This window comes from Pseudophryne corroboree, chromosome 8 (assembly GCF_028390025.1).
Source record: "Pseudophryne corroboree isolate aPseCor3 chromosome 8, aPseCor3.hap2, whole genome shotgun sequence".
Lineage (NCBI taxonomy): Eukaryota > Metazoa > Chordata > Amphibia > Anura > Myobatrachidae > Pseudophryne > Pseudophryne corroboree.
The window spans coordinates 244,583,919-244,606,681 of NC_086451.1; the positions used below are offsets into that span (position 1 = coordinate 244,583,919).

Here is a 22,763-nt window from a genome sequence, read left to right on the forward strand (position 1 = left end):
CAAGGACCCTACTGCCCACAAAATTGAGACTACTTTCAAATCCATATATACTGCGGTGGGCGTTGCTCAAAGACCCACTATTACATGTGGCTAGATTTCAAGGGCCATGGTAAAATGGTCTGATAATATTAATCAAGGGTTTGACCTTCTCCCTCAGGAGGACGTCATGACATTACTGCATCATATCCAAGAATCTGCTAACTTTATGAGTGAGGCTATTAAAGAATTGTCTCATCAATGGCCGTGCCACGGCTATGGCGGTCTCAGCCCGCAGGGCCTTGTGGCTGCGACAGTGGTCAGCGGATGCTGATTCCAAAAAAGGCGTAGAGAATCTTCCTTTTACAGGCGAGGCCTTATTTGGGGAAGAACTGAACAAATGGATTTCTCAGGCAACGGCGGGGAAGTCTACCTGTCTGCTGCGCCTCCTGCTAGACGTCCCTATCCCGGGCCTTCTCTGCAGTCCTTTCGTGTGGCCAGATTCAGGGGCAGAGCCAGATGTGCCTCAAATGCTTCTAGAGGCAACAGAAGTAAGTCCGCAGCTGCGGCATCCCTGGACCAGACCTCTGGATCATTCTCCACTAAGTCCTCCGCTTGACGGTTGGCCCCAACAGCAAGGCCAATTTCAGGTAGGTGCTCGCCTTCAACGCTTTGCCCATGCGCTTTGCCGCGCCGCCGTTCTCCTCACAGAGCTAGAAGTACAGAAGACAGAAGTCGTCAGGCGGCAGAAGCCTTCAGCCTGATCTCGCCCTCGCCGTCCGTCCCGGAGCCGCACCGCCGCCCCCCTCGCAGAGCCGGAAGATAGAAGCCGGGTGAGTATGAGAAGAAAAGAAGACTTCAGATGCGGCAGAAGACTTCATGATCTTCGCTGAGGTAACGCACAGCACTGCAGCTGTGCGTCATTGCTCCCATACACCTCACATACTCCGGTCACTGTAAGGGTGCAGGGCGCAGGGGGGGGCGCCCTGGGCAGCAATATAAACCTCTACATTGCAAAAAGACTATATACATGTACAGGTGGGCTCTGTACATGTATATTAAAGAGCCCCCGCCATATTTTACTAAGTTTGAGTGGGACAGAAGCCCTCCGCCGAGGGGGCGGGGCTTCTCCCTCAGCACTCACCAACGCCATTTTCTCTCCACAGCACTGCTGAGAGGAAGCTCCCCGGACTGTCCCCTGCTTACACATGGTGAAAGGGTGCTTAAAAGAGAGGGGGGGGGGGGCACATAACTGGCGGTTTACATATTATACAGCGCTGCTGGGGAAAAACATTTTGTGTTGGTCTCCAGGGTCATTGCGCTGGGGTGTGTGCTGGCATACTCTCTCTCTGTCTCTCCAAAGGGCCTTGACAGGGATACTGTCTTCAGGAAAGGGGTTCCCTGTGTGTGTGTGTGTGTGTGTGTGTGTGTGTGTGTGTGTGTGTGTGTGTGTGTGAGTGTGTGTGTGTGTGTGTCGACATGTTTGACGGGGAAGGCTCGCTTAATGTGGAGGGGGAGTGCTTGAATGTCAGGTCGCCGTCGGCAACGCAGACACCGGAATGGGTGGATATGCTGAATGTCTTGAATGCAAATGTCAATCTATTGCATAAAAGGTTAGACAAGGCAGAAGCTAGGGATCAGTCAGGTAGCCAGTCCATGCCTGTCCCTGGGGCGCCAGGTCCTTCGGGGTCTCAGAAGCGCACCATATCCCAGATCGATGACACAGATACCGACACAGATACTGACTCTAGTGTCGACTATGAAGATGCAAAATTACAGCCGAAGGTGGCAAAGGGTATACGGTACATGATTATTGCCATTAAAGAGGTTTTGCATATTACTGAGGAACCCCCTGTCCCTGACACGAGGGTACACATGTATAAGGGAAAAAGCCTGAAGTCACTTTTCCATCCTCATTTGAATTAAGTGACTTGTGCGAAAAGGCTTGGGAATCTCCGGATAGGAGACCACAAGTTCCAAAAAGGATTCTCATGGCGTATCCTTTTCCACAAACTGAAAGGATACGCTGGGAATCTTCGCCAAAAGTTGACAAGGCGCTGACACGTTTGTCCAAAAAGGTGGCACTGCCTTCTCAGGATACGGCTTCCCTCAAGGAACCTGCTGATCGCAGGCAGGAAATTACCTTAAAGCACATTTACAATCATTCCGGTACTATTGCTCGACCGGCTATGGCGTCGGCCTGGGTTTGTAGTGCGGTTGTGGCATGGGCAGATTCCTTATCTACGGAAATTGACACCTTAGATAGGGATGCCATTCATATCACCATAGAGCATATCAGAGATGCTGCCTTGTATATGAGGGATGCTCAGAGAGACATTTGTTTATTAAGCTCCAGAATAAATGCTATGTCTATTTCTGCTAGGCGGCTCTTGTGGACCCGACAGTGGACGGGAGATGCCGATTCAAAGCTGCATATGGAGTCCTTGCCTTACAAAGGGGTTGAGTTGTTTGGAGACGTCCTCTCGGATCTTGTCTCTACGGCTACGGCTAGTAAGTCAAATTTCTTACCTTATGTCCCCCCGCAGCATACAAAAAAGGCACCTCATTATCAAATGCAGTCCTTTCGTTCCAATAAAAACAAGAAGGTACGGGGATCATCCTTTGTTGTCAGAGGGAAAGGCAGGGGAAAAAAGCTGCACACAGCTAGTTCCCAAGAGCAGAAGTCCTCCCCTGTGTCTGCAAAGTCCACCGCATGACGCTGGGGCTTCCCGAGGGGAGGCAGATCTGGTGGGGGCTCGTCTTCGGTTTTTCAGCCACGTCTGGGTTCACTCGCAGGTGGATCCCTGGGCATTAGAGATTGTTTGTTTCTCAGGGATACAGGCTGGAGTTCGAAGACTTGCCTCCTCGCCGATTTTTCAGATCGGCTCTGCCAGCTTCCCCGTCAGAGAGGGAGCTAGTGTTGGCAGCAATCCAAAAATTGTATATTCAACAGGTGATTGTTACAGTTCCTCATCTCCAGCAAGGAGAGGGATATTACTCAACCCTGTTTGTGGTCCCGAAACCGGACGGTTCGGTCAGACCCATTTTAAACCTGAAATCTCTGAACCTGTACTTGAAGAGGTTCAAGTTCAAAATGGAATCACTCAAGGCGGTCATCGCCAGCCTGGAGGGGGGGGATTGGATGGTGTCCCTGGACATAAAGGATGCTTACCTTCAGGTTCCGATATTCCCCCCCGCATCAGGCGTTCCTGAGATTTGCAGTGCAGGACTGTCACTACCAATTTCAGACGTTGCCGTTTGGGCTTTCCACGGCCCCGAGAATTTTCACCAAGGTAATGGCGGAAATGATGGTGCTCCTGCGCAGGCAGGGGGGGTCACAATTATCCCATACTTGGACGATCTCATAAAGGCGAGATCTCGGGAGAGGTTGCTGGACAGCGTGTCTCTGTCCATGAAGACGTTGCAGATACACAGCTGGATTCTCAATATACCGAAGTCCCAGCTAGTCCCTACAACGCGTCTGACCTTTTTGGGGCTGATTCTAGACACAGACCAGAAAAAGGTTTTTCTTCCAATCGAAAAGGTTCAGGAACTCATAGCCATGGTCAGGAACCTATTAAAACCAAAAAAGGTTTCAGTGCATCAGTGCACGCGGGTCCTGGGGAAGATGGTGGCTTCCTACGAGGCCATCCCTTTCGGCAGGTTCCATGCGAGGACTTTTCAATGGGACCTCTTGGACAAGTGGTCCGGGTCCCATTTACAAATGCATCAAAGGATCACCCTGTCTCCCAGGACCAGGGTATCTCTCCTGTGGTGGCTGAACAGTGCTCACCTACTAGAAGGTCGCAGGTTCGGCATTCAGGACTGGGTCCTGGTGACCAGGGACGCAAGCCTCCGAGGCTGGGGAGCAGTGACACTGGGAAGAAATTTCCAAGGTGTCTAGTCAAGCCTAGAGTCTTGTCTCCACATCAACGTCCTGGAGTTGAGGGCCATATACAACGCCCGGCGTCAAGCGGAGGAATTGCTACGGAGAAAACCGGTTCTGATTCAGTCAGACAATGTCACGGCAGTGGCTCATATAAACCGCCAGGGCGGAACAAGGAGCAGAATGGCCATGGCAGAAGCGACCAGGATTCTACGCTGGGCAGAAGGCCATGTAAGCGAGCTATCAGCGGTGTTCATCCCGGGGGTGGACAACTGGGAGGCGGACTTCCTCAGCAGGCACGACCTGCATCCGGGAGAGTGGGGACTTCATCAAGAAGTCTTCGCACAGATCACGGATCGTTGGGCACTGCCTCAAATCGACATGATGGCATCCCGTCTCAACAAGACGCTAAAGCGGTATTGCGCCAGGTCAAGGGACCCTCATGCGGTAGCGGTAGACACTCTGGTGACACCTTGGGTGTTCAGATCGGTCTATGTGTTTCCTCCTCTTCCTCTCATACCCAAGGTGTTGAGAATAAGAAGAAGCAGGGTCAGAACAATACTCATTGTTCCGGATTGGCCACAGAGGACTTGGTATCCGGAGCTGCAAGAGTTGCTCGCAGGGGATCCGTGGCCTCTTCCTCTAAGGCAGGACCTGCTGCGGCAGGGGCCCTGTCTGTTCCAAGACTTACCGCGGCTGCGTTTGACGGCATGGCGGTTGAACGCCGGATCCTAGCGGAAAAAGGGATTCCGGAGGAAGTCATTCCTACCCTGATCAAGGCTAGGAAAGACGTGACGTTAAAACATTATCACCGTATATGGCGGAAATATGTTTCTTGGTGTGAGGCCAGAGCTGCTCCTACGGAGGAGTTCCATTTGGGCCGTCTACTTCACTTCCTTCAAACAGGAGTGACTTTGGGCCTAAAATTAGGGTCCATAAAGGTCCAGATTTCGGCCTTATCCATTTTCTTTCAAAGAGAATTGGCCTCTATTCCTGAAGTACAGACCTTTGTGAAGGGGGTGCTGCATATTCAGCCTCCCTTTGTGCCTCCGGTGGCGCCTTGGGATCTTAACGTGGTGTTACGTTTCCTCAAGTCACCTTGGTTTGAACCACTCAAAACTGAGGAGTTGAAATACCTCACGTGGAAGGTGGTCATGTTGTTGGCGTTAGCTTCGGCAAGACGTGTTTCCGAATTGGCGGCTTTATCACATAAAAGCCCATACTTGGTTTTTCACGTGGATAGGGCAGAGTTGAGGACTCGCCCTCACTTTCTGCCAAAAGTGGTCTCATCTTTTCATGTGAACCAACCTATTGTCGTGCCTGTGGCTACACGGGACTTGGAGGATTCCGAGTCCCTGGATGTAGTCAGGGCTTTGAAGATTTATGTGACCAGAACGGCTAGAATCAGGAAGACTGAAGCTTTGTTCGTTCTGTATGCGGCCAACAAGGTTGGCGCTCCTGCTTCAAAGCAGACTATTGCTCGCTGGATCTGTAACACGATTCAGCAGGCGCATTCTACGGCAGGATTGCCGTTACCGAAATCGGTTAAGGCCCACTCCACTAGGAAAGTGGGCTTTTCTTGGCCGGCTGCCCGAGGGGTCTCGGCATTACAGTTGTGCCGAGCAGCTACTTGGTCGGGGACAAACACCTTTGCAAAGTTCTATAAGTTTGATACCCTGGCTGAGGAGGACCTCCTGTTTGCTCAATCGGTGCTGCAGAGTCATCCGCACTCTCCCGCCCGTTTGGGAGCTTTGGTATAATCCCCATGGTCCTTACGGAGTCCCAGCATCCTCAAGGACGTTAGAGAAAATAAGATTTTACTTACCGGTAAATCTATTTCTCGTAGTCCGTAGAGGATGCTGGGCACCCGTCCCAAGTGCGGACTTCTTCTGCAAGACTTGTATATAGTTATTGCTTACGTAAGGGTTATGTTATAGTTTTTCGGTTGAACCGTGGCTATGTTGTTGTTCATACTGTTAACTGGGTAAGTTTATCACAAGTTATGTGGTGTGATTGGTGTGGCTGGTATGGATCTCGCCCTTAGATTTACAAAAATCCTTCCTCGTACTGTCCATCTCCTCTGGGCACAGTTTCCCTAACTGAGGTCTGGAGGAGGGGCATAGAGAGAGGAGCCAGTGCACACCCAGAGTCCAAAGCTTTCTTAGAGTGCCCTATCTCCTGCTGAGCCCGTCTATTCCCCATGGTCCTTACGGAGTCCCAGCATCCTCTACGGACTACAAGAAATAGATTTACCGGTAAGTAAAATCTTATTTTTCTCCAGTCAGATTGGTTTGAACCCTTATAAAGGGTGGAATTGAAATATCTAATGTGGAAGACTGGCATGTTGCTGGCGTTGGCTTCGGCAATACGTGTTTCAGAATTGGGGGCCTTATCTTATAAGAGCCCTTATTTGAAATTTCGCGAGGATAGGGGGGAACTCAGGACTCGCCCGCAGTTTTTGCCGAAAGTAGTGTCGACTTTTCACGTAAATCAACCTATAGTGGTTCCGGCGTTGGCTGACGCATCAATTGCTCCAAAGTCCTCGGGCGTGGTGAGGGCTTGAGAATTTACGCCAAGAGGACTGCTCATCACAGAGATTCTAACTCGTTTTTTTGTCCTTTATGACGCCACCAAGATTGGTCATCCTGCTTCAAAGCAGTCCATTGCTCGTTGTCTCAGGTTGACAATTCAACAAGCCTATTCTTCGGCAGCTTTGACGCTGCCGGCTTCTATCCAGGCCCACTCCACTAGGTCAGTTGGTTCTTCCTGGGCGGCTCGGCCTTACAGTTGTGCTGTGCAGCTACTTGGTCTGGTTCGAACACGTTTGTGAAGTTCTACAGGTTCGACACCTTGGCCAGGGATGACCTTCAGTTTGGTCAGGTGGTTTTGCAGGGGTCTCGGCACTCTCCCACCCGCTTTGGGACTTCCCCGCGGTACTAGAGTACAATTCCCAGTATCCACTAGGATGTTAGCGAAAATAGGAATTTGATACCTACCGGTAATTCCTTTTCTCGTAGTCCATAATGGATACTGGGCGCCCGCCTCAGTGCTTCATTTTTCCTGCTTACTACGTTGTAAGTGTTCTTTGTTGGGCCTGTTGTTGCTGTCCCTGTTCCATGGTTGATTAGCCTTGCTAATCTTGTTGTTGGTTAGCATTGCTATCCCTTTATTGTTGTGTGTTGGTTCGTTACCTCACCGCTGTTTGTGTATATCCTTCTCGCAGGGTGTGTCCGTCTCCTCGTGCACTGTTTTCCTAGACTGAGTCTGCAGGAGCGCCATAGAGTGGAGAAGCCAGTCTGTTAATTTCTGAAAGTGCCAGGCTCCTACGGACCTGATCTATACCCCCACGGTACTAGAGTACAGTTCCCAGTATCCACTATGTATTACGAGAAAAAGAATTACCGGTAGGTATCAAATTCCTATGAAATTGCTAAATTAGCTGTGCCATAGGCAGCACAATAGGATAAAGTACCCCGTTCGTGATGCACTATGAAAAAACCTGGTATCTTAACAGCTGGGTGGTGGAGGGGGGAAGTCCTTAAAGTGCCCAACCTCATACCTACACCTCTGTAGGTTCCTGTGTGCCCCAAGTTGATGTCAGAAAAATACTTAGGATGTTGGAACAATAATTATGTGTTGTGCAGTGGATATTAGACTCTGGTTAAAGGAAATATGACATTGAACGGAAAATTTTTAACTGGATGTAGTAATCTTAAAACTCCATAGATGCATTAAAATGTTTAAAAATGACTATAAGGTTACAAAGGTTTAGTACAAGGCTTTCCAGTTACGCATCTAGCTGTGTTTTTTTTTTATCTGTACAAAAGGTGCGATTCCCAGCACTCGCCTATATTATTATTACCAGTTATTTATATAGTGCACACACATTCCGCAGCACTACAGAGAATAGTTTGGCCATTCACATCAGTCCCTGCCCCGGTGGAGCTTACAATCTGTATTCCCTACCACATGTACACGAATACACATTCACGCTAAGGTTAATTTGTAGGGAGCCACTTTAATCTACCAGTATATTTTTTGGATTGTGGGAGGAAACCGGAGTACCCGGGGGAAACCCACGCAAGCACAGGGAGAATATACAAACTCCACACGGTTAGGGCCATTTCACTTATATAAAATGAAATTACAAATTCCAAATAAACTTAATCAACATTGTTTATTGATGAAAAAACTACTTTAAAAGCACATATAAATCTATATACTGTACCCTTAAAAGTCTAGGTATTTCCCTCTGTCTTGCCTGGGTGTGTGTGTGTGTGTGTGTGTGTGTGTGTGTGTGTGTGTGTGTGTGTATATAATATATAATATATATATATATATATATATATATATATATATATATATATATATATATATATATACACTGTAGAGATCAACAGCACTCCATTCCGTTACAGACATATGAATAAAGCCGGTGCCTTCCCAGTAACAGCGATAGAATGGATGTCCATAAATAAACAAAGTAGTCAGCGGCACTCACAGCACTGAGGAAAATGTTCACTTGAATAACATTGAAACGTTGACAACACAGCGATTGTGTCCTTTTTCATTCCCTGACCGGGAGCCGTGAGTGCCGCCGACTACTTTGTTTATATATATATATATATATATGTATATATATATATATATGTATGTGTGTGTGTATATATATATATGTGTGTATATATATATTGGTGTCTAATACCTGTATGCAACATGAATACTGAGACAACATAAAAACATGGAAGGGTATACTCAATCTTTATTTCTCCAACTCTCCCATTCTTTTTCTCTCCGCTTTTTTCCTGCTCCTTAACTTTTAGAAAATGACTTGGGGCGATGTGATCTTTTGTTTTCTTACCTACTCATTCTTTTATCTACATCATACCAATTAATATGTTTCCATACACAGGGCCGGACAGTCAGTATAGTAAAACAGCACAGGAGATTGTCAACGTTTGTACACAGACTCTGGCCGAAGTAAGCAGACGTTTCATTTTTCGCTTATTTCTTTTCATGTAATTACACATGACTCCATGTAAGCTGTGTTATGATATTTGTCCTCTCTCTACCATCAGTATGATGAGCACTTGACACAGCTAGAAAAGGACATTGCCACAGCTAAAGAAGCTGCTCTGGATGAGGCTGATCTGGAGAGCCTGGACCCAATGACTCCAGGACCATATACTCCTCAGGTTGGTATAATGGAGACTGTATTCACAACAGTCTGCTGCTTTTGAGAGTACACCAGTAGAGAGTGTATTTGCCTTTTTAAAATTATGGAATGAGAAAACGTTTTTATGGTAAAACTTGCATTACTCAAATCTTTGAAGGTCAATAGAACAGAGTTATAAGGTAGAGAAAGGTCTCCATATTTTAATGTGTACAAAAATAAATTCCAGGGCCGGCTCTACCATTGGGCAGCTTTACGCACCTGCCTAGGGCGCCAGGATCTAGAGCGGAGATGGCGCCACGCCACTCAGACTGGCTATCACACAATTAAGGACGTCTCTGAAAGAAACATCCTTGTTGTATGTGATGCAGGTTGTGACTGTGGAACTCATTAGTCGCACTTTCATCTGAAGGGCTGAGAAGTGGGTATTGGTAGTGGTTGGGTGCATTAGGATGAAGTTTTTCCTAGGGTGGCGAGAAACCTTGCACCGGTCCTGGAAATACAGTTTCTGATTTATAGATCATTTTGGAAATCAGTTTTGTTAATACAAATCTAAATCCTTGGTTTCTCACCATGAACTGCAGTAATGAAAGAACCATGCTTTAGGTCTATGGCATACTGTCATTTTCTGAAGTAGTCAAATGCTTACTTGGATATGATCACTTTCTATCCCTGCCACACAAGACTGCTTCAGCTGAGAGAGTTCTGGATGATTGTGCTACGCACATTAACCAATTACCATTACTTGACGTTTAAGTTACACCAAACAAATCTGTTTGTCAAACTGCAGCCTCCTGACTACTATGACACAAACACATCGCTCAGCATGTCCCGGGAGGTCTCGTTTTACCAGGATGAAAGCAACATGTCTGCTACAGAAGCTGCAACTGCCTCCCTGGGGAAGAGAAGCTTGGTAAAATATTTCCTGTGTTAAGTAAAGATTTCTTACATGAGTAGTTCTTTCTCGACGACTTTAAGGCGAAACAAGAGAGAGAGTACTTGTGTGGAAGTAACTCTTTAGCACGGTCAAGACAAAGTGTTTAATGTAGTTATTCCCCAGTAATCGTGGCTGGGTTGGTTTATAATCAATCATCTAAGATCTTTTTAGTCTAGTTTTTATATGAACTATGCTTAAATCAATTTTAGTACAAAACTTAATGTATTTTATTAACAATTTTAACATTTTATTTGATGTTTGCGTTCATTGGGCACATAACTTAAAACCCACATTTCTTGCATAGTGGCACATAGGCTTTAAGCCCATTCTTGTTAGAGATGTTCCTGATGGTTTCCTGCCATGGTTATCTATATCTACAGATGAGACTTGGAAGGGGCCGTCTAGGTGAAGATGATTCAGATATCGATATTGTAGGATTTGAAGATGATGATGATGACGATGATGGGAAACCTAAAACTCCAGCCCCTGTAAGTGTATCCCGAAAGGGTAGTGAATAGTTCACATGCAGCTGTTTGTTTTTTTTTACTTTTTATTTTAACCTAGGACTTATTTCAGGAAATTGATGATGTTGATGGAGATTTGGCTGAGGAAGATGAGAATACAGTGCAGCAGCCTCACGCCAGTGTCCTATATGAGGACTTATTGATGTCAGATGGTGAAGATGATGACGAAGGAAGTGACGAGGAAGGCGATAATCCCTTTTCTTGTAAGTGATTTCTTACACTATGAGAATGGTGTGAATGAAAAGTGAATTAAGTCACCGATTTCAGTTACACCTTTTATTTGAAGCAGTTTTACTTTTAAGAAAGCATAAGTAATTGTTTTTGTTGTGCTAATGACAAAATGCTCAGATAAACTTAAGTAGAGATGCAGTTTAAATGTGCCATTGGTAATATTAGTATGTTTATGGATGTAACAGAATTTTACATTTTTTTACCTTTTGTGTGTAGCTATCCAGCTTAGTGAAAGTGGCAGTGACTCAGATGTTGAGTCAGGAGGAATTCGTCAGCCACACATGATGCAGGAGAACACCAGGATGGGGATGGAGAATGAAGAAAGTATGATGTCATATGGGGAAGGAATGGAAACATCAAATGTGATGGAAGATAGTAACATCAGGTACATTTTGGAATCTTGAGTTTTGTTCAAGTAATATGGAGTTATTTTTGTATATATCATTGTTTTCATTTAGAACAGTTGCTTGATAGCCCATCATATAATTTGAAAAGTAAGTATATATGCAATATGGAAGGCAGATAAGTTGTACAACTTTAAGACAAGTTGAAAAACATATGTAGTTGACGTTTTATTTAGTAAGTTTCTCCTTCCATGTACTGGTGAAGATAGGTAATGCGTCCACTTGTTCTCTGACTGACATCAGTTCTTTTCTCTATGAAAGTCCTAGTGTAAATATATCAAGCCATTCCACATACTCCATTCAGGGGCATGCCTAAGGGATCCAGGCACCCCTGCAAGGTGAAAGGACTTGATGCTCCCCTTCCGCCGTTATCCAGATAATATTTTGTGCTTATAACTTGCCCATCTACACTGTAAAAACCTAGCTGTAAGATACATTAGGGAGAGGTGGGACAGGACCTGGGGCATAGGAGACCCCGCAGTAATAGGGGCAGGAGGGTAGCGGCATTGGTCAGGAAGGCAGGCAACAACATGAAGGCAGTGCCGTGCCAAGCAATTTTATTCGGGATGTAGTTATGTGATTGGCGGTCAGATAACCTCCCCCTGCATCCCGCACCCTCGCAATCCTGACGGTCAGCATGCCGACCAACAGGGACTATTCCCACTCGTGGATGTCCACAACACCAGTAGAGTGGGAATAGAACCGTGGCTACCGCAGGTCGCCACCGAGCTCGCAAGAGGCTTCTTGCGCTCGTGCCCCCTATCCAATCCATTCAAATCCATTCAAAGGTTCCATTCAAAAGAAGAACACATTTAAGAGAGCGCAAATTAAGTTAGTCACGTTTTACATGACAATAAAAAAAAGACATTTCATATACACCTTAATATTGCTCTTTATTACTTATATGTCAGCTAATCCTCTAGGGTGTTGCATTGAGATGTAGAGTAACAATTTTCATGTAATATAAGCTGGCCAGCGTAATAAGTTGCAACAATAGGAGGCTTTCTCAATAATTACCAGACACAATCTGCTGGGCTGTCCACGCTGTGCTTTACCTCCCACACCGTGACTGAAAATTCAACTCTCCCTCTGACTAAAACCGCCCTGCAGTGGCGGGAGTCCGCGTCTGGGGTGCTGCAGATCCCAGGATGAAGTGGTATTGTCGTTTGCCAGGTGATGTCCCCGGCATGGAGCGGGAGTCTCCGGTGTTTGCATGGAGGGAGGGCGTGGCTTCTGTCAGCCCGAATAAGTATAGCAGTTTTTCAGATGGTCAATTCCTCCGTAATTCAAATAGAGAGGCAGTGATAAATGTCCTTAGAGATACAGCATTGTATGGTCACCAGATCCTTCCTTTATGGCTTTTTAGCTTTTTCAAAATTCAATATATACTTACCTAAGTGCCTTTAATAGCTGCACCGATATCTTGATTTATTTCGAGATCCGAGTTTTAAATTCATTCAAAATCGCGCTACTCTTGCAATGGGCAAAGACTTGACTTATCCAAATACAAATAGGGCCATCATTTTGCCAAATAGAACTGGACAGTTTTGACAATAATTTCCAGGCTTCGTAGCTGGTGGGGAGGGTTGGGGGGGGGGGGGGGGTGTATTTGTCTTCTTATTTTGCCATTTTCAGGTTTTTCTAGTCCCCAGAGGAGATCCAAGATACTTATCATTGTCTTAGGGTGAGAGCTTTACAAACACTCTAGTTCAGGGGACACTTTTATGGAGAAGATTTATAAGTGTTCACTCAGGCAACACCGACACAGTGGTGTGCATCACCCCTTGAACAAAAAGCTGTATTATAGAGAACAGCATAATCGTGCGCTGGGCAAAACAAAATATTTCAGAGATTTCAATATTGTTTATACCCAGGGGTCTTCTAGTAGATTGTAGGCAGGTGTGGTAAACAAAATGTGGACATGAAGGCATCTTGGTTGAACTACTGTATCAAGTGGAATGCTTTTATGATAAGGGATCCAAAGGCGTTTCTTGTAAATGCAATGTCTGCTCAGTGGACCTTTGATCTTCTTTACCTCTTTGTTTGCATTGGCAATGCTACTGTGAATGCTCAAAAAGGTAATCAGAAAGGGTTCCAAGTGATTCTGGTAGCACCAAACTTCCTTAGAATGTTATGGTACAAGGATAGTCTAATTTCTGAGTTGTTACTTTTTGCTTCTCTTAAATTATTTAGTATTTTGATGTGTCCCTTGTGTCTTTTTTTTTTTAAAAACAATAATTTTTTATTTTTTTGATCACAAACAAACAAGGCCAGATACAGCAGTACATGTACATTTCTTCATGAATAGGAGTTGACTGATTGCATATCAAGCAAAGATATAACGATACATTGACAGTACAACGGTGTATGAAATGTCCTGATCATGAACTACCAAATCCAGCGACAGACAAATATTGAACTAAACTACTAACAGATAGAAAGGAAATAAAGTAAGACACAGAGAGGGACAAGACAGTGAGACACACCAGGGGATGACACAGATGCGGGTCGAGTTCCATAATTGGTAGTGTTCCCAATACACCTAGTGAAGTATAGGTATAAAAAACAATTGGAATATCTGATATATATTAATAATATCAGGCAGCGTCAGATTGTGGAGAGTGTAGTTGTGACAATTCTATAGGGCTAGTAGGAACCATAGGCAGCCCTCTCCGCTCCCGAAATTCTTTCCACTTCAGCCACGAGTGCAGCATTGACGTTGGTGAGGTAGAATAAATACCTCCAGCCGTTTCAAATAGGTAGTGTTTATGTGTGCTGATAACAATGGCTTGGATAGTGTACCATTTGGTGTTTTCCAAAGCTGTCCAATCGCAGCCTTGGTGGATATGAGAATATGGCCAGCAATATATCTATCACAACGTAACAGGTCAGGTGATGTGTAATGAAATAAAGCAAACATAGGATTTATAGGGACCTCCACCCCCAGTACCTCCCGGAGAAGAGAGAATACTTCGGTCCACAGCGGCCCCAAAACGGGGCATTCCCAAAAGACGTGTAGAATATTACCAACGTGACCACAATTCCTCCAGCACAGCCGGGAAACCGAAGGCCAAATGGTGTGGAGCCGCTGTGGAGTAAAGTACGCCCTTTGGCACAATTTAAAGTACATCTCAGAATGTTGAAGGCATCTCGAGATCCCAAAGCACCTTGAGGAGATGGAGTCCCACACCTCCTCCCGTAGGTCAATGGAGAGATCCCTCTCCCACTTCAACTGCGAGGGAGTCTTACCCTGTTTGTAGAGTAGAATTATATACTGATACCATTTAGATATTCCCCCGCCATGGTCCGGAGAGGACAGTCTGAAGTGAAGGGAGGCCGGGAGGGGGACGGGAGCTACCCCATCCCTCCCACAAGACTGTAACCAGTGTCGTACTTGTAGGTATTTGAAGAAATCTTGCCTTTGGATACCCGAGTGGCCCAATAATCTAGAGAAGGGCACCAGCCCTCCCTCCGAGTATAGGTCCCCTAAATGCACAATCCCGGCCTCGATCCATGTGTCCAATCCAAGGTTGGGTATGAGACTGGCAATAGTCCTAGTTTGTAAATCAGCCGTGGGCAACACAATTTTAGGGTCCAATGCCGCCACCGCATGCCAAAGCTTCATAGTGCATCTAACCGACTCCCCCGGGCCCAGCTGTTTTGGGACACAATGGGCGGGCATTAGAAATATATCTCTCAAGTCAATCGAGCCGAGAAAAGACCGCTCCATGAGTACCCACGGCTTGGGACTGTGCATGTCGAACCAATCTCGGGCCTGACTGAGAAGGCAAGCGGAGTGGTAGGCCTCCAGGTTTGGGTAGGCTACCCCCCGACCGCCTTAGGTAACATCAGGACCTGTATAGCTATGCGGGGCCTAGCTCCTTTCCATATATACTGGGAAATGATCATGTTAGCTTTCACCAGGAGGGGCTTGGGGAAGCTACGTGGGATAGCCCGGAACAGATATAAAAGTTTAGGGAGTAATATCATTTTGGTCGCGGAAATGCGTCCCAACCATGAAATTTCATGAAGGGACCATAATTTTATTAATTTTTCGAAGGCGCCAAAGAGGGGCAAATAGTTGCATTCATATAAGTCTCTATCTAGGGAGAGGTGAATTCCTAAGTATTTAATGGATCTGACCTGCCAGGCATATCGGTATTGATACTTAAGTAAGGTCACAGTACGTGGCAGTATGTGAAATGGTAGGGCTTCAGTTTTGGTCGTGTTCAACTTGTAATATGATATTCTGGCATATCGGTCTAGAATAGTGTGGAGTGCAGTTAGTGAGTCAACTGGGCGTGTTAAGCAGAGCAAGATGTCGTCGGCAAATAGACTAATCTTATGAGTCAAACCTCCTATTTCTGGGCCTATAATTGTTGGCTCAGACCTAATTGTCTCATCTCAGCCAGCGGTTCAATAGCTAAGGCGAATATGAGGGGTGACAGGGGGCAACCCTGTCTGGTTCCGTTGGTGATATTGAAATCCCCTGACAAACAACCATTGACAAACACCCTTGCAGAGGGGGCAGAGTACAGGGCAAAAATGGAATCCAAGATCTTCCCCACAAACCCAAATTTACCTAGCACAGCTCTCAGATATCCCCAGTGGAGTCTGTCAAATGCCTTTTCGGCGTCAAGTGAGAGTATAAGAAGGGGCGTTTTATGCTCAACAGAATGTTCTAATATGTTAAACACTCTTCGGGTGTTATCTGGGGCCTGCCTGCCTGGGACAAAGCCCACCTGATCAGCAGCTATGAGGGAGGGAAGCAGGGGGGAAAGGCGATTAGCGATTAGTTTTGCGAAAAGCTTGACATCTGTGTTCAACGAAGCTATGGGACGGTAATTTTGGACTGCTCTGGGGGCCTTGCCAGGTTTTGGAATGGCTACTATCTGTGGCTCAAGCATTTCTCTGGGAAATTTCCCCTCACCCGATGCCTCATTAAAAACAGACAGCGGTAAGGGGGCCAGATCATTCTTATATGCTTTATAGAGATTGGATGGGAAGCCATCAGGGCCAGGGGCTTTGTCTTTCGGGAGAGCAGAGATAGCTGCATCTAGTTCTTCTAGTGTCCAAGGGGAGCTAAGGAACAGGCAGGCCGCAGAGTCTAACGCCGGGAGGGATATCTCTTTCAGAAAAGACTGTATATCTACCTCTCTGGGTTGGGGGGTAGTCGGGTCAGACCTTAAATCATATAGTTGGGAATAGTACTCTGCAAAAGGTGTTTGCAATATCATAGGGGTCCGATACCCGAGATCCCGTAGAGGAACAGACATAGTGTATCCTGGCCCTAGCCCGTTTGCTCTGTAGCTTCCGAGCCAAGAGGCGTCCCGCCTTGTTACCGAGAACATAAAACCTCTGGTTTAATCGAGCAATATTGCGCTGCACTTCTCTAAGTGAGAAAACGTTTACCCTTTCCCGGGCAGCTAATAGCTTATATGTGGATTTATTAAGAGGATTCGGTTTGTGTGACAATTCCAGTCTGGCCGCCTCTTTATCAGCAAGCTGGCGTTCAGCCTGTTGAGAACGTTTAAGTCTGGCAGCAGTTTGGATGGCATGGCCTCGAATTACCGCTTTAAGAGAGCACCAATTATTAAAAGTCGATGTATCTTCCGATTTGTTAGTCTCAAGGTATAACTGTATGGATTGTCGAATAGTGAGAAGGGCGTCAGGGTTGTTGAGTAAAAACCTCCCCAGTCTCCAGGGCCCTGGGGGGATCCCACCGGTCTCCAGCTCCCAGACTACCGTCAGAGGGGAGTGATCGGACCAAGTCATAGGTAATATGTTAATTTCTCGGATGGCCGTCAGGGTCTCCTTATTTGTCAGCGCCAGGTCTATTCTGGAGTAAGAGCTATGAACATGTGAGTAGAAGGAATAATCCCGCTCTGTGGGGTGTTTAGTTCTCCATGCATCATATAGGTCGAATTCCCCCAGTAACTGGCGGAGGCTAGGCCTCCCGTCCCGAGTATTCCGACCTCCCACCAGGGTGCTTCTGGTAGCACTAGATCTATCTAGTAAAGGGTCTACTACTGAATTGAAATCCCCCAAGATCATAACCGCCCCCTTAGTGTGCTTTTGTATCAGTGAACAGAGCTTCCTACAGAAAGTGAGCTGGCCAGTGTTCGGGGCATAGCATGAGACTAAGGTGACCATGATGTTTTCCAATAGCCCTATTAATATGAGATATCGACCCTCAGGATCTATTATTTGTGATTCTAATGTGAAAGTGCAGTTCAGGGAAAAGAGCATCGCTACCCCAGCTTTTTTAGTAGGGCCATTGGCCATATAGCAGGTGGGGAAGCGGTTATCGGAAAATTTAGGGGAGTCCAGTTTTCTAAAGTGGGTTTCTTGAATCGCAACCACATTCGCTTTCATTCTATGGAAGGAGGACAATGCTAGTTTACGCTTCTGTGGGGAATTTAACCCTTTAACATTTAGTGAAACTAACCTGACCATAGTTGATTAGCAAGGGTACATATCAGCCGCTGTAGCCATTATCTAGGAACAGAACCCTGGGGGGGACAAGACACACAGGGGAAACAAACAAGGGTAGACAAGAGAAAGTTATGAAAGAGAAACAAGGAACAGACCCCATAAAGATATGGGGCCATTGTAAGGCGCCAAAACATCCAGCGCCTCACCCTATGAAATAGGTTGGTGGCCAACCTCCCCGCAACCGAACAGCCGAGGATTGTATATCTCGGCGTATGTACACCCACACGGTCTACAACACTCACACCCTTGAGGCTCATGCCCGCAGAGAGACACAATGCTAGACCAAATTTAAGATCTAGTGCAATTAGATTAACTAACAAACATCAGTTAGATAAAGACATAAAATGAACTCTGTACTTCACATATATAAGCGTACACTTGCATGTAGTATCTAACAAATAAGGGACAGCAATCTCAATGGTTGTGTCGACTTAAATACTAAATGTAGCAGTCTCTGCAGTTAACTTCCAGGGCCTGGGACGGTGTTCCAGGTAAGGGCACTAATGGCAAAAAAGAAACTATGAGCAGAATACCTCTACTTCTCAACCGTCGTCCAGTCCTGCTGGAGTCGGTGATCAGGGGAGCTGGGCTTGCGGTCTTCCCCCAGATTCCATTTACGTAGAAGCTTCATACCTTCATCCGCTGATGAGATAGCTATAGTAGAACCGTCTCTGGAGATCAACAGACGAGTGGGGAAGCCCCATCTATAAAGAATGCCAGCCTTCCGAAGAACCGTAGTGACCGGGTAGAAGGAACGTCTTTTGTTGAGAGTATACTGCGAAAGGTCACCATATAATTGCAGTTTACCCAAGGCTACTGCTGTGTCAGAGGAGGGTCTAGCCGCCTTGAGCAAGGCCTCCTTAATATGGAAGAAGTGAACCCGCATCAGAACATCCCTGGACGATCCCTCTGGAGCACCCCCCGGGCCTTCGGGATTCGATCCAGTATTAGGTCTGAGGAGCTAGCGGAAGGTAGCAGTTTCTTGAATATCTCCATAGTATAATCGTGGAGACTGCTATTCGAGATCGAGTCGGGGACCCCTCTGAGTTTTAGATTGTTCCTGCGCGAGCGATCCTCCAAATCCGCCACCTTATCGCGCAGAAAGTTCACCTCACCCTCCAAGGTATCATGGGAGTCTATCAGTGAGTTATGTGAACCGACTACTTCACTCATCTTCGTTTCCAACTGACCAGTCCTCTCACCCAGATCATCTATGGAGCTCTGACAGGATTTCAACATAGCTCTAAATTCCGATGTCACGTCGTCTTTGAACTGGTGCAGCAGAAGCTTCATACTGCCTACTGTTAAAGCTTCACAATCCTCAAGGCGCTTTGGAGATGGTGCTTCACTGGGAGGGGGCTCAGGGGTCAAAGGAGGGGACCGCATGGTCTGAGGAGAGGAGCCTACTGCAGGGGTTCCAGCTTCTGTAGATTTGTTACGGAAAGGAGACGGCTTAAAAAAGGCAACTTGATTGACCGGTTTGGATGCTTTATGCTTCTTTGGAGCCATGACTTCTGAATTCCCAGAGATGTGCCTAATGCAGTATAAGGGGGGTAGAGCTTGCTTCAATCCAGCAGGGTGACTACCCCGTGTGGGTATGTATCAGCTAAAATGGTTGCGGGGAGGTATTAGGAGGACATTATGAGCTAAAGGATCCCATCTCAGCACAGCACAGGCATATCATTTGTGTGGGATCAAACAGCAATCTTCGCCACTATTCGGGGGTTATCTGTTGTATATATCTGCCCCTTAATCTCAGGCGGGCCTACGTGCAATGGAGTGCTGATTTGTTCCTGCGTGCACGACTGCGAGTAGTTTAATTAGGAGGTTCTCAGCAGTGCTCCCCAAACAGTAGTGACACCAAGCACCCCTCACTGCCTCCGCACCTCAGCAGCTCAGGGAGACTCAGGCAAGAGACCCAAGTCAGTGCCCACTGCACAGAGCCCAACCACAGGGACTATAGTCCAGCCCCAGGTTACGGCTGCTAATTTGTTGTTTCTGTTTCTGTGTTTGTGTCCCTCCCGGCGTCTGGCTCAGGGCCGCAGGCAGCGGCCGTTCGCTGATGTTAGTGCGGGCCTCACTGGAGGGGATTATGCTCGGGGAGCCGCTCACCTCGTCAGATGCAGGAGACACTAGGCCTCCCTTCCTGCACGTCGCTCCGTGGATCCCGAGACCTAAAATGGCGGCCGCCCCCGGAGTTCCGGGCTTCCAGTGTCCGCGCTCGGGCCGTCGCCTCCCTCCCCCGCCAAGTAGCCGGTCCCAGCAGTCCGGAGAGTGGGCCCGGTCCCAGGGGACACAGGCAAAAGTATCCCGGATACGCTTCCGGGAACGACGCTCCGCAGGTCCTGCAACGGAAAGTTCAAAATTGAGGCCCCGGCTTCCAAGTGGTGGCTAGGCCGCAACCCGCAGGAGCCAGTATACCAGCTCCCCGATTCTGCATCTCTAGACCACCGCAGTGGGGGGTTCCCACAATCACAGGAGCGGACTTCCCAGGGCTTTCACTGAACAGGGAAAAGAATATAAGGGCTTTATTCTCTCAAAGACAGAGGAGCTCACTGCCCGTGCTTCCTCTCAGTTCAGCCTCCAGACCACGCCCCGTGTCCCTTGTGTCTTAATAATAAAATAAAAAAACAATACAAAAAGCTTTGTTTCCAGAAGGATGCTGTAATTAAGGAGGGAGGAACTCGGTTAACAGATATTTGAAGTTGTAAGCTACTAATTTGCTATTATTAAATTAGGCTCAAATGCATGTCCTGAGCATGTTTTTGCATACATTCTTGTTAACTGTTAGTATTCATTACTACTTTCCCCAATATTTCTAATATAGCCAAAGCAACCTGGGTTTATTAGTAGCTACAATAACAAATAGTACATACATGTCCTATTGCTTATAAGTAGCTTTACTTTTTATTTACATATTTTATAGCTATGGAAGTTATGAGGAGCCGGAGCCAAAATCCAACACTAGAGACACCAGTTTCAGTAGCATGGCAGGCTATGAACTGTCAGAGGAAGAGGAGGATGAAGAGGAGGAGCGTCATGGGCCCAATGTGCTTAGCCAAATACAGTTAACTGAAGATGAAGAAGATAGTGAAGACTTTACATCAATCCATGGAGACACTGATATGGACTCCGACAATTAATAGAGAAAATATTTTTTTTATTCAGTTAAACCATGCATATTGAACAATGTAACAAATCTGTTTTTGGGTCAGATAGGTATATGAATATCCATGCCTGAAAACGTAAGATAAGTGTTTCAAAGGACTTAGCGGATAACAAAATGACCAGTGTGCATTCATAAAACTTGTGTCAAGTTTTATTTTTGTTTTCTGTCTCAATTATCAGTTCATGCTTTGTATAAAATTACTTTTTATTTTTTATGTTGATATGGAGGAGCAGCTCTGTATCAGTGGTCTGTTTCTCCTTAAACATTGTATAGTTGAAATTTTGCCTTGTAAATATGTGCTTCAGTTTGCAAAAGAAATTGGCAAAAATTGTACAAATATTATTCAGTATACTGTTTTATAATAAATGTAGATCTTAAAGTTATGTTGGTTTTTCTGGTCTTATCTTTTGGTATTTCTCTAGCATCCACAAGTGATATTGGGGAGACGATGGGCATAGACGGGGTCCAAATGAGCCGGTGTACTTTACATTTCTTCACTGGGTGTGCTGGCTCCTCCCATCATGCCCCCTCCCACAAGCAGTTTAGAAAAAAGTGTCCTCAGAAGAGTATGCACATCTCTGCAGCTCCAGAGAGTTTTCTTCAATTTCTTTTAAACTTTTATTATTTTCGGTATGCTGTTTGGGCAACAGAATACCTGCACCATGAGAGTTAGGGGGGAAGGGGGGGCGGGTCACCAGCCTTGCGAGGTGTCAGAAATACCTTCGGGCTGCTGTGGCTGCGTTTCCCCCTGCTCCCCACCCCCCTCCCTCCCCTTCTGCCTATTGCTGTGTTTAGAGGAGGGTGACAGGTGCTGACATGGCATCTAACGGCTCCAAGGCAGCACAGAAACAGAGCCATTTATGTGAGGATGGTGGGTCAGAACCATCTGCCCAGCCCTCATCAGAACCCCAGAGCACCCCTGCATGGACAGCACAGCTCACAGAGGTTATGTCCCTGCTGACTAGGGAACTGAAGGCCTCTCGGGAAGATAGAGAGGCGGCCCGGGTCCGACAGCCTGTCCCGGTACCGGAGCCAGAACCAGCATGGGCTGTTTCCCTGGTGAAATCAGTAAAAGGGCTCTCTAGGGCTGTTATCCCTTCCCAAGCTCCGTCCTTTAGTCCCCCCACACAGGCTTCTAAAAAGAGATTGCTAGCCTCTGTGTTGCAGGATTCTGACGATGGTATGCCTCAATTAGATGAGGTGGTGGTAGATATACAGGATACTGATGACTATCAGGTGTACGAGGACTCTGAACCAGTAGCTCAGGGTATAGAGGCTCTTATTACTGCTATTCGCTCAGTATTACAGGTGGAAGAGACGGAGCAGGACGCCTTACGCCCTTCAAGGTTTGGCACCAACCAATGCTTGCCGGTGACTCTTCCAGTTTTGGAGGAGTTGGATGCGCTCATAACGGCAGCTTGGAAGCATCCAGACGCGAAATTTCAGGTATCAAGAAAAATGTTGTCTTCCTATCCTTTTCCCGCAGTGTCAAAGTCGAAAAATATTGAAGAACACACAGCACGTATAAACTGCACACACATGCCCACTGCGCGTGCACTTGTTCCGCCGTGCGTGCACATATCCGCAATTTGCGTATGGTCGCTCCCGCGGTCCTGCGCGTGGTATGGGTATTTACGGCGGAGTTTGTGAACGCATGGAGAGCTATCAAAACATTACATATTTAATCCAAATAGTGCACATTGTACACATAGTCCCCCTGCACCACATCAGAAAGTATCAACAGTTTAAATGATTCCAGAACAAAGGGATTCACCTTTACAGGATAAGAGGGGACAGACTAAGGTTATAAGGTGGTGTTTGGTATCCAGCTGTAGGGTATTTTAAGGGTAACATTCCGGTGTTGGTTTGCGAAAGATCGCATGTTCCTGCGGATAGTTAGGTGCAGAAGCAGAATATAGATATAAACTGTATTTACTGTATATTATGTATGCGGCGGGAATCCAGAGG

The 22,763-nt window shown here is 46.5% G+C and overlaps 1 protein-coding gene across 2 annotated transcripts in view; it reads left to right on the plus strand.

Annotated features, from left to right (window-relative positions):
- TAF1 (TATA-box binding protein associated factor 1) overlaps positions 1–21,178 on the plus strand; it is a 298,119-nt gene extending 276,941 nt beyond the window's left edge. For both annotated transcript variants that reach the window (XM_063937154.1, XM_063937155.1), the window contains exons 34-40: positions 8,775–8,842; positions 8,941–9,057; positions 9,826–9,948; positions 10,353–10,460; positions 10,549–10,699; positions 10,944–11,112; positions 20,553–21,178. In XM_063937154.1, the coding sequence (XP_063793224.1) occupies positions 8,775–8,842; positions 8,941–9,057; positions 9,826–9,948; positions 10,353–10,460; positions 10,549–10,699; positions 10,944–11,112; positions 20,553–20,769 (953 nt within the window). In that variant the 3' untranslated portion in view covers positions 20,770–21,178. The remainder of the gene's footprint in view (positions 1–8,774; positions 8,843–8,940; positions 9,058–9,825; positions 9,949–10,352; positions 10,461–10,548; positions 10,700–10,943; positions 11,113–20,552) is intronic.
- The last annotated feature ends 1,585 nt before the right edge of the window (positions 21,179–22,763 follow it).